General features: G+C 45.5%; 1 protein-coding gene across 2 annotated transcripts in view; it reads right to left on the bottom strand.

The window, feature by feature from the left end:
• The window catches only part of TTLL6 (tubulin tyrosine ligase like 6), a 36295-nt gene extending 25300 nt beyond the window's left edge, over window positions 1-10995 (bottom strand). Inside the window, exons 1-5 of one of the 2 annotated variants that reach the window (XM_074319781.1) lie at window positions 10692-10995; window positions 2694-2917; window positions 2304-2342; window positions 1245-1363; window positions 987-1117 (exon numbers count right to left, since the gene is read on the bottom strand). In XM_074319781.1, the coding sequence (XP_074175882.1) occupies window positions 987-1117; window positions 1245-1363; window positions 2304-2342; window positions 2694-2917; window positions 10692-10792 (614 nt within the window). In that variant the 5' untranslated portion in view covers window positions 10793-10995. Of the gene's footprint in view, window positions 1-986; window positions 1118-1244; window positions 1364-2303; window positions 2343-2692; window positions 2918-10691 lie in introns of both variants that reach the window. The other variant, XM_019740676.2, reaches the window with a different exon arrangement.
• Between the last annotated feature and the right edge of the window lie 1094 nt (window positions 10996-12089).

Below are 12089 nucleotides of genomic sequence, written 5' to 3'. Positions count from 1 at the left end.
TTCCCCTGCCCTGGGCTCAGCTTTTCCTCTGTAACATCTCCACTTCGGCCAGAATGTGAGAGGACAAAGACTATCTTTGAACAAACTTTGAAGAAAGTATAGTCGGAAGAAATAAAGAAACGAACTTAATGGATTTATAAATCTCAGTCTTGTTATATTTCTTGTTTTGCATTTTAACTCAAAGGAGCTTTGTGACCACTGCAGGTCACTTAACTGCAATGTTCTTCAGTGGCCATGAAATCTGGAAGCGCCTGCTGACCTGATGGCAAAGACATTCCCTTCTAAGTTGCTGCTAAGCCCTGAAAGTTGCTCCAGACAGCTAGGAAAGGCTGGGAACCCTGGAGCTCTTGGTTCTGGAAAGCACTGGGCAAAGAGGGGAAAGTGGGATTTCTCTGAGGCCCTTGCCATGTGAGGATAATTCTGATGGCAACATTTCTCTGTCCCCTTCACCTCATCTCAAACATCAGATTGTACCCAAGTCATGTTCATGTCATCTCACATTTCTCCTGTTTCTTGGTGGTATGGTCCAGAGTATTTTATGTACCAGGAATGGATGTCCAGTTTTAAGATGGAAAACGTGAGACCAGAGATGGGGAAAGGCTGACTGCCACCCAGGGCACTACCATCAGACAGAGCTCAGGCATTCCTCCCTGCTCCTAACCTGGGCATTAACTAGTACCTCACTCCCTGCTAAAGTTCTCATGGTCCTTAACAATTCAGAAACTGCACAGCTAAAAGGTTGGAACAAGTTCAAAACCAACAGCTTTCAGGGTCAGAACAAATTCTCACTCTAACTGTGGGCACAGGTTGCAAAGCACCCAGCCCCTCAATGTCATCTAATTTTATAGGCAGAGCTTTGTGTTTCCTCAACCTTGGCCATGCCCTTTCTCCCTTCTCTTCCTGAATAGGAGAGATGGGAGATCCTGTGGAAAGGGAAAGTAGCAGCCGGGAATCAGGAGCAGAAGGGAGCACAGGTAGGTACTCACTCAGCAGGAAGACACCAGGTCCTAGGGAAGAAGTGGAAATCTTTAGGGAACATCTTTGACATGCGGTTCATATTCCTGGCCAGCAAGTCCTTGCGGCAGATTTCACTCATCCCTGGGAAGTGATTGATTTTCTACGAAGGAAACCAGAATTCATGAACAATGGGGACATGCGATTACCCTCAAGACCCCCTCAGGGGACAGCGGGGACCCCACGGGGCAGATGCTACACATGCTGAGGACCAGCTCTGACTCAGATACCTGGTAACTTTTCATTTCCATCACCCGCTCCAGTGACACCGAGTAGTCAGTCCAATAGAGAGTCCAGTCGTCGTTTTCCCCTCCCTCTCGAAGGCCATACTGTTGGGCAGCCCTACGCACTGCCACGGAGTTGGAGAAAGAAAGGCTGGTTAGCCCGGGAAGTGAGGGAGGTTACATTTCTGGGTACTTGGTCTGGGGACCAAGCACTGAAGCAAGACACCTTGGCTCCTTGGAACTAGAAGCCGTCTTTTCCTGCCTAGACACACCATTGCCAAGAAAGGAATACAGAGAATTGAAAGCTATTGAATAATAAAGAATATGCCCAAAAATCCCCACAGAAGTTTATCTGGGATGAATGTTTTAACTGCCCTGGCCTCCCCTTACCAGGAAGTTGGCTTTTGGCTTTCCTCCAAACACTAAGCACTAAATATTCAGGGAATATAAACTGAAACCCTTAACATCAGCTACAGCCAAGCTTAATCAGTAAGGTAAGCTGACAGGAAAAAATTTATACACTGTATTTCAAAATTACATATATGCTATCACACCCTTCTTCTCCTGTCCCTGATAATATTGATAACTGGGAGCTAATTCCAACACAAACTCAAATGCCTTCAAGGGCCTGGAAAGTGCCTGCAGTAACCAGGAGAGTCAGGACCAGCCTAAAGCTTCAAAATTAAAATAACGGCAACAACTTTCTGCTCTGTAGCACAGAGAAGGTCTGTAAGTCACCTTCAGCCCATGAACTGCCAGTGTGGAGCTTGTACTCTGACAAAGAACCGTGGATTGCAGCAATGGCTGCCTCCTCTACAATCAGATTCCCTAACAACCATATACAAGAACTACAGATGGCTGAAGTACACACCATCATGGTCAAACCCAAATTTTCTTGGGATGAGCTTCCCAACTTCCTCAAATAGTTAAATGAGGTGGGAGAAGCAAAGACTAGGATTTGGAGACACCCCTTTTCATCCTCAAAAATATATGAGTGACCCTTCCCAACCCTTTGGGGGGATCCAGTGGGTCCCCATCATCGATCCCTTAAATGCAGATGCTCACCACTCTCATATCGGCAATTGGATAGATTGATCACCAATCATCTGGAAAACAGAAGAAGGAAAGCAGCAAGACAGAGACAGACACACTTGCCAGAAAAGAGACTGCCCACATCCTGTCCCAGGTGGGGCTGCATGAAACCTAACCCACCATATACTACAATTAAAAAAAAAAAAGGCATTCTAAACAAATAGAATGAAGATTAGGGTAAAGTATAGTTTTAGATTACACTACAATTTGATTCTATAAAACAGATAATCAAAAGAGGCGTGATTTTTGAGTCTCATCAGTTTCTCCTTTCCCCCACTCATCAGAAGCCAAGGCCCCCGTCCTCCTAGGTCCCTCCTGCTCTTCCCAACATAGATCCCCATTCCCCATCTTTCAATCCTTACCTCTTTTTCTTCCTCTTCTTCTTGCCTTGCTGCTGGGCATTCTGAAGCCCCTCCTGCGTCTCCGAGTTCTCGGTGTTCACAAAAGCCAGGGTGACGATTTCTTTCCGATCTTCTAAGGAACTGTTTTCCCTCTTTTCTGACTCTGTTCCTTCCTCACCTTCCAAAGGCAGGCACTGGAGCATCTCCGGGGGCTGGGAGGCGACTCTGGGGAAATAAGGGCCCACACTGGAGAGAAGACAGAGTAAGCAGCAGTTACTTGGATCCACCTGCAGGAGAGCCCCCTCCCTTTCTCACGGGGGGTGGTCGACAGGTGCTCTGAGACCAGGCAACAGATTACTATTATAAAATGCCACCCTATTTCCACCATTGCTGCAGGCTCTGGGAGGGAGCTGATTCCACCTTTTGCCACTGACAATGACCTTGGGGACTCACTTAGCCAACCCTGGCCTTGGTTTTTTCCCTCTTGGGGTTTTCAGGAGCTGGCTGAGGTGCTATGCATGGCACCACCTGGTAAACAATCTTATTATGAAAGTGAGTGAGTATCTGGAGACAGCCTCAGAACCAAGCCCTAAGCCTTCCTAGCTGAGGGAGTTAGTCCCAGTGGGTGCAGATGAGGTGCTTTGAGGAGGTCTGTTAACTGTCTCAGAACTGCACTGAACTTCCCGCAGGCAATCTACTGGCCTGAGAGTGAAAGCAACTGGTGCTCATGGACTGCAGGACTGACTTGCAGCTGATTGAACAAGATTCAAGCCCAGGGCCTGATGCAGACCTGCAGAGACCCCCACCACAGAAAACGTTCTAGTGTCTTCCCGACCATTCAATTCCAAAAACAAACAAAAAAAATGACCAAATGTAAAATACCTGTAAGAAGTCAAGCAAAGTTCTCTTCCCTCCACCCCCATGATGACTTCTTTGATGTTTGCTTGAAATTTGAAATATCAAATCATTTTTTAAATGGTTTTTAACGCCCGTGCTTCACTAATCCTTAAGAACGTGCTTCGTTTGCCTCTGGATAATCCAGAACTGCCCAGGTCCGATCAACTGACTCATATTCACTTCACATCCAAGGCTCCTGTGGCCATAATGCCAATTTTCTGGTGCTGACCCTTCCTCTCTTCACCTCCCAAGCCCTGCCAACCTCCTCACTGTTTCAGTCTCTCTCTTTTGATGCCTATAGTCCTCTTGCTATTTATTACCTGTCCTTCCCTTTGTCTTTTAAACAAGATATTCATAATATCTTTATTACAATTTATTTTAATTTATTGTGACTGAAATACTACTATAACATTAAAGGAAGCATAGGAAAGAGTAGGGTGGGAAATCATCTTTAGCTTCTCTACCCTACTTTGGCCCTTTTGTGTATTCTCTTTTATTCTTAATTTCTAAACATTGTTTTATATCATTGTAACCGTAATAAGTAAGTTTGTATCTGCTTTTTGCTCACTTATCACATCATAAATATCCTTTTGGTCATGGCAAAGTTTACATAGTTCTAGTTTTTAATGGTTGTGTAATAACACCCCACTGAAGGAATGTGTCTGAATTTAACGAACCATTGCCCTATTGTTGACAAAGTAAGCTGCTTCCAATTTTTCTATTATGTAAATAGCTCTAAAATGCACACTTTCATGTATAGAAGGCCTTTTACCTCTTTAGGATTTCTTAAGCTCTTTATTCAGAACCAAGATTACTAGGTTAATGAATATGAAAACTTCGTAGCTTCTGATTTTCTCTCTCTCTCTCTCTCTCTCTCTTTCTTTTACCATATTGTTTCCCAGTGGAATGCCAACAATTTGGACTACCCCCAGCAATATGCAATTACAGCAGGCTCACCAGAGTCACACAGTCTCTTGGTAATCACCTCCCCTTTGCACCCAAACGTGTTCATTCTAGACAACTTTTATACCTTATGGCCATGTTTTTAATATTACCACACCCTGACACTTCTCTCTGCCCCTTTTCCAAACCAAAATTGGGGGAACCTTCTAACTTGGAGGTTACCTATGAATCATTTCATAACAAGCCCTTACGAGGGTATAGTTCTTTAGGCTTTTCAAAGAATTGTCACATACACCATCTCACTGAATGCTCATAATCGCCCACAAGAGGGAGGCACACTTATTAAGTCGGCTAAGGATTGCCACTTGTCTCTCTCTTGCTGAGGAGGGCTGCCACTTACACCCAAGTCCCTTTATGGCGACACCTGAGCAAGGGGAGAAATAGTTGTGCTCAGTGCAACTAACCGATGAAACCTGGGCCTTGAGAGTCAGTTTTTCCCAGGGAACAGGCACATTCTTGGCAAAGTTCAAGAGGACTAAGGTACATGAAATCTTGACCTTGGGCTGCTCCCTTCCTTCCAGGTAAACAGCCAGCTCCACTCCCCTACCCCTCTACAACGGCTCCTGTTTACCAAGCCCTCGAGGAGGAGTGCCCGTTTACCTAAAGGTTAATGTTAACTTGAGGAGAGAAAACTGACCCTGAATTTGGCCTCTGGAGTTGCCGGGCTATTTTTGCCCTTTTTCGAGTCCTTGCCCAAGTAGTAAGAACAAGTCATGGCTGCTTATTATGTGTCTGTGTCAAAGAGAACAACAACAACAAACGGTCAAATTCTGTTTACTCTTGCAAGAGAGGGCCTCAGGCACATATAGCAAGGAACTGAGTCCATGTACTTCTCTAAAACAACTGGCTCGCAATGGCATTCTGGCCTACCTTCCCCATATTCTAGGCTCCTATGACACAAGAGACATAGGAGGCACCTGAATCAGGTGCAAGATGGCAGACAACAGTCATTGCCACAAGTGACTATTTTTGCTTTGTCTTTGGTCCCCTGGTTTTCCCTTCCCCCACCCCTGAAGCTAAATACTGCTGGCTTCTCTCCAAAGCCTACAGAGAGAAACTACCTTGCTCAAGATGTTGCCTTCTGGGCCTTGTATCTTGTATCTAACCCGCAGAAACGTTTACTTGGCCCACAGTAGTGTGTTGTTGTTATAGTTGTTAAATAGAAGCTGCCAGTAACTAGAAAATGTAGATTTTTATCATAAAAATCCAGATTTCCATTCCTTTCAGAGAATAGGTCCCCATTGCTTCATGCCAGCAATCAACCAGAGCCGAGAATTGGCTTTCTCTTCAGACATTTTCTAAGTCTGCCCCAGCCCCTAACATTCCCTATTGTCTCTCTGATACAGAAGTCAAGTGACAGTCACCCTGTGCTGTTGTTTTCCTTACAGTAGCATTAAGAGAGAAGGAACATTTTTGTATGGCTGGATCACTTCTCTCGTTGGGGTTACATGGCTGGTCCCATAGATATCTGAATTTACCTATCCTTCTCTAGTGTACCTCTGGCCTGTAAGCAGCAAAGAGTTAGAATAAAAGCTGCTTTCCCCAGCGCTGGACCAAAAACATTTTAATGCCCTCATTTTCAGAACAAGAATTAGATATGACCTGGCTGAAGCCAGAACCCACTCCATCTTTTCAGATGTGGGCCTTATTTGGCTCTACCATAATTTTCTTTCCCAGCCTCAGCAACTACTCCCTGCTAACCTGGGGGTTCCGACCTTCTCTCCTGCCTTCCAATTTGGTCAGATGTCTGGTAGCCTTAAGGAATAAAAGAATGCAAGGCAACAGATTCAAAGGAAAAGGCCTAAAGAAAATACAGAGAGTGAAGAGATATACACACATCCTGGTGTAAAGGCCTTTGTAGTCAGAGATGTGACTTTAAATCACTTGCTAAAAGGTAGCTATAGTGAAGTGGCTAAGAACGTAGATTCTGGAGTCTGACTGCCTGGATTTAAATCCCAGCTCTGCCACTTCCTAGTTGTGTGACCTCAGGCAATTTACTTAACCTTCCTCTGCCTTAGTTTCCTGCAAAATGGTCTGTCCCAGTTATGAGAAGTAAATGAGCTAATTCACTTGAGTCAATACAATGTGCTTAGAACAGTGCCTGCCACAAAGCAGGTACTCACTAAATGCTGTCTATCATGATCAGTTGTGGGGCCTTGGACTGAATTCCCTGATGGAAGAGGCCATGTCTGTGAATGCTCAGCTCCTGCCACAGTGTCTGACACACAGCAGAGGTTTGTACGCTTCTAGAGCGAACTGACTGGAATAAATTCATGAACTAAGTTTGCCTTTTCTAAGGTTAATTTTCCTCATCTATATAATAGAAGTGTTGCTGTGAGCATTAAATAAATAACATTTTTTAAAGCATCGACCTTGGGTCCTTTCATATAGCAGGCACTTAAAACACTTAGTTTCATTTGTTTATAACAGTAGCTACTATTTGCAACCTCTTACCAAGTAATAGGCATTTACATAGGAAAGCATTTTACATACATACTGTCTCGTCCTCATAATAGATCGTGGATATTATTTTCACTCTATTACAGATGAGAAGACTAAGGCACAGAAAGGGTAAGGTAAGAGGCAGAGCGGGGATTAGAAGCCATGTCTGTCTCTCCTCCACACTCCACCCACGGCCTTTCCCTCTCTGATCACCCATAAATGGTATGACCATAAACTGAAGCAACTGATTTTCTAGCTCTCAGAAGCAGTCTTGGAGACTTTAATCCCATAAGAATCAGTTGGTCCCACATCATTCTCCTTAAAGCCAACTGCATCTAAATTCCCACCTCCAACAAGGGCCTGGATCTCCCAAATTGGCTATAAACTGCGAACAGCTTTATCGTTTCTACTTTGTATTTATTTTGTTTCTTTCCCTTCTTTTCACCAATGCCCACATTGTACCAGGGCTCTTATTTGGGGTGTAATTAGAACATGTGCTAAGCTCTTATGGAATTCCTGAATATTACAGCTGGAAGGACCTTGGAGAGTGCCTAGTTCGACCTGTTTGCTTTTAAGAGGAGGTTTGACTTGCACAAAGCCAGAAAGCAAGTTAGTGGAGACAGAACAGAAGGCCTGGCTTTCTGCCTCTCAACGTATCTTTCCATTATGCCAGGTTAGTGGGCAGGCAATGTGGATTAAGTGCTTTGGGGAGTTTAAAAAAGAAGACTACATTGGGCTACCAATGTACCAAACACGATAAATGCCACCTTCAGTTTTCCTTAATGACACAAGACACGTTCTGTTCACCTTTCCAAATAGGATAGTTAAAACAGTGGGGGGAAAAACCAAAACCCTGATGTTTCCTTTCATTTTAGAATGGGGTTTGATCTTCGGATCAACCAAGCCAGGGGCTGCCAACCAAATCCTGGTTAGACAGCCTGAAAATGACCTCCGTTGGCCACCAGGGGGAAGGAATGAGCACTGGGATGGCTCCATGCAAACACTGCAGGTTATTTGGAAAATCTCAAAGGAGGGACCATGCCTCATTTCTACTTCTGAAGGACAGCTCGTGTTGACTATTCTTCTTGACCCTACAGGTGTTGCAGAAGGGTAGAAAATGTTTAGTGCTTTCTTTTGCGAGGCTGAATTAAAACGCGTGTCCTGTAAATAGGAGGAAAGAATCATTGAAGAACAACAGAGGGACGTGTTTCAAGTTTTAACCAAGTTTTTTCATCCTGAACTTCACAGCCTAGACTTTTCTTTCAGTCTGCAGGAATACATATGGCACTGAAGAGCTCTCCTACTGTGTCTGCCTGTGACTTCCCTCTCTTCTCCAATAACAGCTTTTCCTTCATCCCCTTCCTCTTTTCATGTTCCGATTCTCATTCCCCCACTAAAAGCATCCCTCTGAAGGCTTCCAGTGGCTAGCTCTCAGAAAAGGTTGAAGTGGATGGAGAGAGGAGGGAGATGTGGAGGTAAGAGGTCTGCTTACAACCTTGCTTTCAACTTTGCCTCTTTGACATAGTATGTACTAAGAAGCCAAGTATACAGGTCCCCCATTATTCGCAGTTTTTCTTTCCACGGTCAACCAAAGTCCAAAAATATTAAATTTCCCCAAACAACAACATCATCTGCTTCTGACATCCAACCATCGACACTGTCATCGTTCAATGACCCAGATCACCTGAAGTGGATGATCCTCTTTCTAACTTATTATCAAAGTGGCCTAACGTTACGTCGCAATGCCTGTGTAATTCACCTCACTTCATCTCATCATGTAGGCCTTTTATCATCTCACATCATAAGAAGAGTAATACAGTACAATAAGATATTTTGAGAGGCCATTTCATATAACTTTTATTACAGTACATTGTTATAATTATTCTATTATTAGTTGTTAATGTCTTACTGTACCTAGTTTATAAACTAAATTTTATCATAGGTATGTACGCATAGGGAAAACCTCTTATATATAGGGTTTGGTACTATCCGTGGTTTCAGGCATCCTCTGAGGGTCTTGGAATGTATCCCCTGGGAATAAGAGGGAATACTGTAATTATCTCCTCCCGCATTCCCTATCTTCTCTGTGATTAGAGGATCACCAAGAAGATTAAAAGCTTCATGTCTAGAAAAGTGCTTTGAGGATAAAATAAGATGCCTTTTATGGCTTTTTGGCTTTTCATTCTAGCCACCCTTTGAATTTCAGTGCAGGGGCTGAATGGGGTCAGTAGCAAAACATGGCCTGAAGCAAGGGAGGGATGGGGGCACTCAACTGGTCAAGGGCTTTGCCAATAAGAAATGCTGAGAGTAATGTACAGCATGGGGAACACAGTCAATAATATTGTAATAACTATGTATGGTAGCAGATGGGTACTAGATCTATCATGGTAATCACTTCGTAAGGTATATGAATGTTGAATCGCTATGCTGTGCACCTGAAACTAATATAATAGTGTGCGTCAACTATAATTTAAAAGTAAATGAATTAATTTTAAAAAATAAAAGAAGTGCTGAGAATGACTGGCCATATCCACTGGGAATCATAAGAATCCTGATGACTCAAATGCCATCTTTTATCCTGCTAGAAATTGAGGAATTCCACAAGACTGGAAGAAGCAATTTTCGGGGCAAGCTCATGCCCAACCATTTTCTCCACAATACTCAAGTGCATGACTAGCAAAGAGAGATGGGTCTGGGTCCAACCCAGCTCTACTACTTACTAGAATGGTGAGTGTGGGTGATGAACTGAGCTTCTTTGTGCCTCAGTTTCCTCATAAGTAAAATGAACCTAATAATATTCATCTCATGGGGTTATTTTAAAAATTAAATTTGTTAATACTTCTAATGCTCTTAAAGCACTGCTTGGTTCAAAATAAGGGCTATTTTGTAAGATGAAAATATAATGGTAGGACTGGTGTACATATTAAATAACTTACTGAAGTGCCTGTCACATACTAGTGTTTAGTAAATGTTAGCTTCCTTCCCATGTTATCCCCAAATGTAAGTTACATTTTTCCTAGGGCTCAAATCCCAAAAGAGAACTTTCCTCAAGCCTAAAACAGTTTTCCTTCAGGAGGGTGAGAAATAACAACTGGAAGTGAACGAAGAGGGGGAAAGAGGGTAGGGATATTTGCAGAGGGCTGTGCTGGCCCTGAAAAAACTGAAGTGTCTTTCTATAAGGTTTCTCCAGGCAAAAGAAAGGTGATCATGAGAAAGATGCAATGAGAGGAAAAGAGGTGGTGAAGAGAGTTGTGAGATTCCCAGGGATCTCTGGTATCTAAGGGACAGCTAGCTCCCTGCGGGCACTGGGTTTGGGGAAATCGAGGGAGGGTAGGAAGTGAGGGTGTCCCCGGAGGGAGACCCGGCTTCGGGAGAGATGTAAAGACAGGAAGGCTAACGGATTTGAGAAAATAGGGGTCGGTGTATGGGCAAAAATGTCCTGGCATCCGGTCTTCAGGGTGAGAAAAGGGAGTGAGGGTGTTTTAGCAGTGAGCTCGGGTATGGGGCGGGGAAGAGAGCGAGCGTTACCAACACCGGCTGAGAAGAGATGGGCCTCGGCGCGGAGGGGGAGCAGGGGCCGACTTTGGCCCTAGAATGCCACCAGGGAGGGCAGAGGGGTGGGCACCGTGGGGGACATCCGAGGCGTGTAGAACCAGTAGTGGGGAGGCACTCGGAGGCCACGATCTGGGGCCAGCACCGGGCTTTGGGGAGCTCTTACCCGCGATTCCGACTCCCCAGTCTCGCCCTGACTCCGCCGCAGGTCTCACTCGCAACCACAATTGCGGACCCCCTCCTGGAAGGATTGAGACGCGCTCCCATTGGCTACCAGACAACCCCTAACTCTAAACCGCGCTCTTCCTACCTTGAGGTCCGCCCGGCCCTGATATTTGCATATAGGGCTTTCTAAGCCTTCGATTGGCCCCTGCGGTGGGCTGCTATTGCCCCCCTCCCTCCCCATTCCAATTAACCGTTCCTGCTCTCTGAGAGGGAAGCGCCGGGGGTTGTCCCGGGAGACTCTGTGGACGCTGGGCGGCGCTCCCGGCTCGCGGGGCCCCACTACCGCTCGCTTTTCGCTGGTCCCCGCCCCTCCCCTCCCCTCTCCGCACCGTCGCGCGCGTTCACCTAGGTCCGCACCAGCCCCGCGCCGCACGCAGGGGCGGGTCCGAACCGTCTAGCTCCGGAGCTCCAGCTGCGCTGGGGGGCACGTTGTACTTACGCACTATGGGTCAATATCCAAATCAAGATCTCTGGCATTTTATACCTGTATAAGCCTTCTCAGAAAACTTCTAGTTTGTCAAAATGACTCATGGAAGAGGCACGATCCACATCTCTGGGGCGGAGCATGTTGGAATTCGTCCAGGAAAGTTTCCTAGAGGATGTAAGCATATTCATTGGGAACATTGTGTCGGTGAGTGCAGGTGAAGGGGCTGAAAAACCCTCCAGCATGGTTTTCACTTCGAAGTGAAAACTTCAGCTAAACAGAAGCAGAAAGAAACCTTATCTGAATTCCCCTTATTTGAATAAAGCAGAGCTTTGTGAGAGTCAGCTGCCACAACCGCCAACCCCCCGGGTGATCTCCAGTAAGGGATGCTCCTCCTTGAACACATCGACCTTCCAAAAAAATTGTGTAAACAAGTCTCAGAGCCTTCCATCCTTTGAAGCCCTAACACCCACCCCTTCCCCCATTAAGCTGACCTATAAACCCTTTATCACTCGCTACTTGGGGAGTTACTCACTACTAAGTGCTCTCATATGCATATGAATAAACTTTGTTACTTTTTGGCCCTAAATTGGTAGGGGAAAAACTTGCCTCCTAACACAGGACACTGCGGCTTTACCTGCTGATCTGCCCAGGCCGGAGGCTAGAGGCAAAGGCATGGCTTAGCCCCAAGCAGACTCTGGAAGCCGGCCGGCTACGTGGTGCTTTAAGTTCACCCTGAAGAGCAGGAGGTGGAACCAGCCCTCCATCTGAGGCTCTTCCAGAAACCTTTACTATCCTGGCTTCTTTCCTCTTCTCTCTTTCCTCCAGGTGGCCCTGAGCTATCTTGCCCCTCCCCCTCTCCAGGGCCCTGGGGGCCCAGGTGACACCATCATCAACTGGCCACCCAGCAGATGC

This window comes from Rhinolophus sinicus, linkage group LG15 (assembly GCF_036562045.2).
Source record: "Rhinolophus sinicus isolate RSC01 linkage group LG15, ASM3656204v1, whole genome shotgun sequence".
NCBI classification, from domain to species: Eukaryota; Metazoa; Chordata; class Mammalia; order Chiroptera; family Rhinolophidae; genus Rhinolophus; species Rhinolophus sinicus.
Note: the sequence above shows the minus strand (reverse complement) of the source record. Positions and strands in the feature narration are given on the sequence as shown.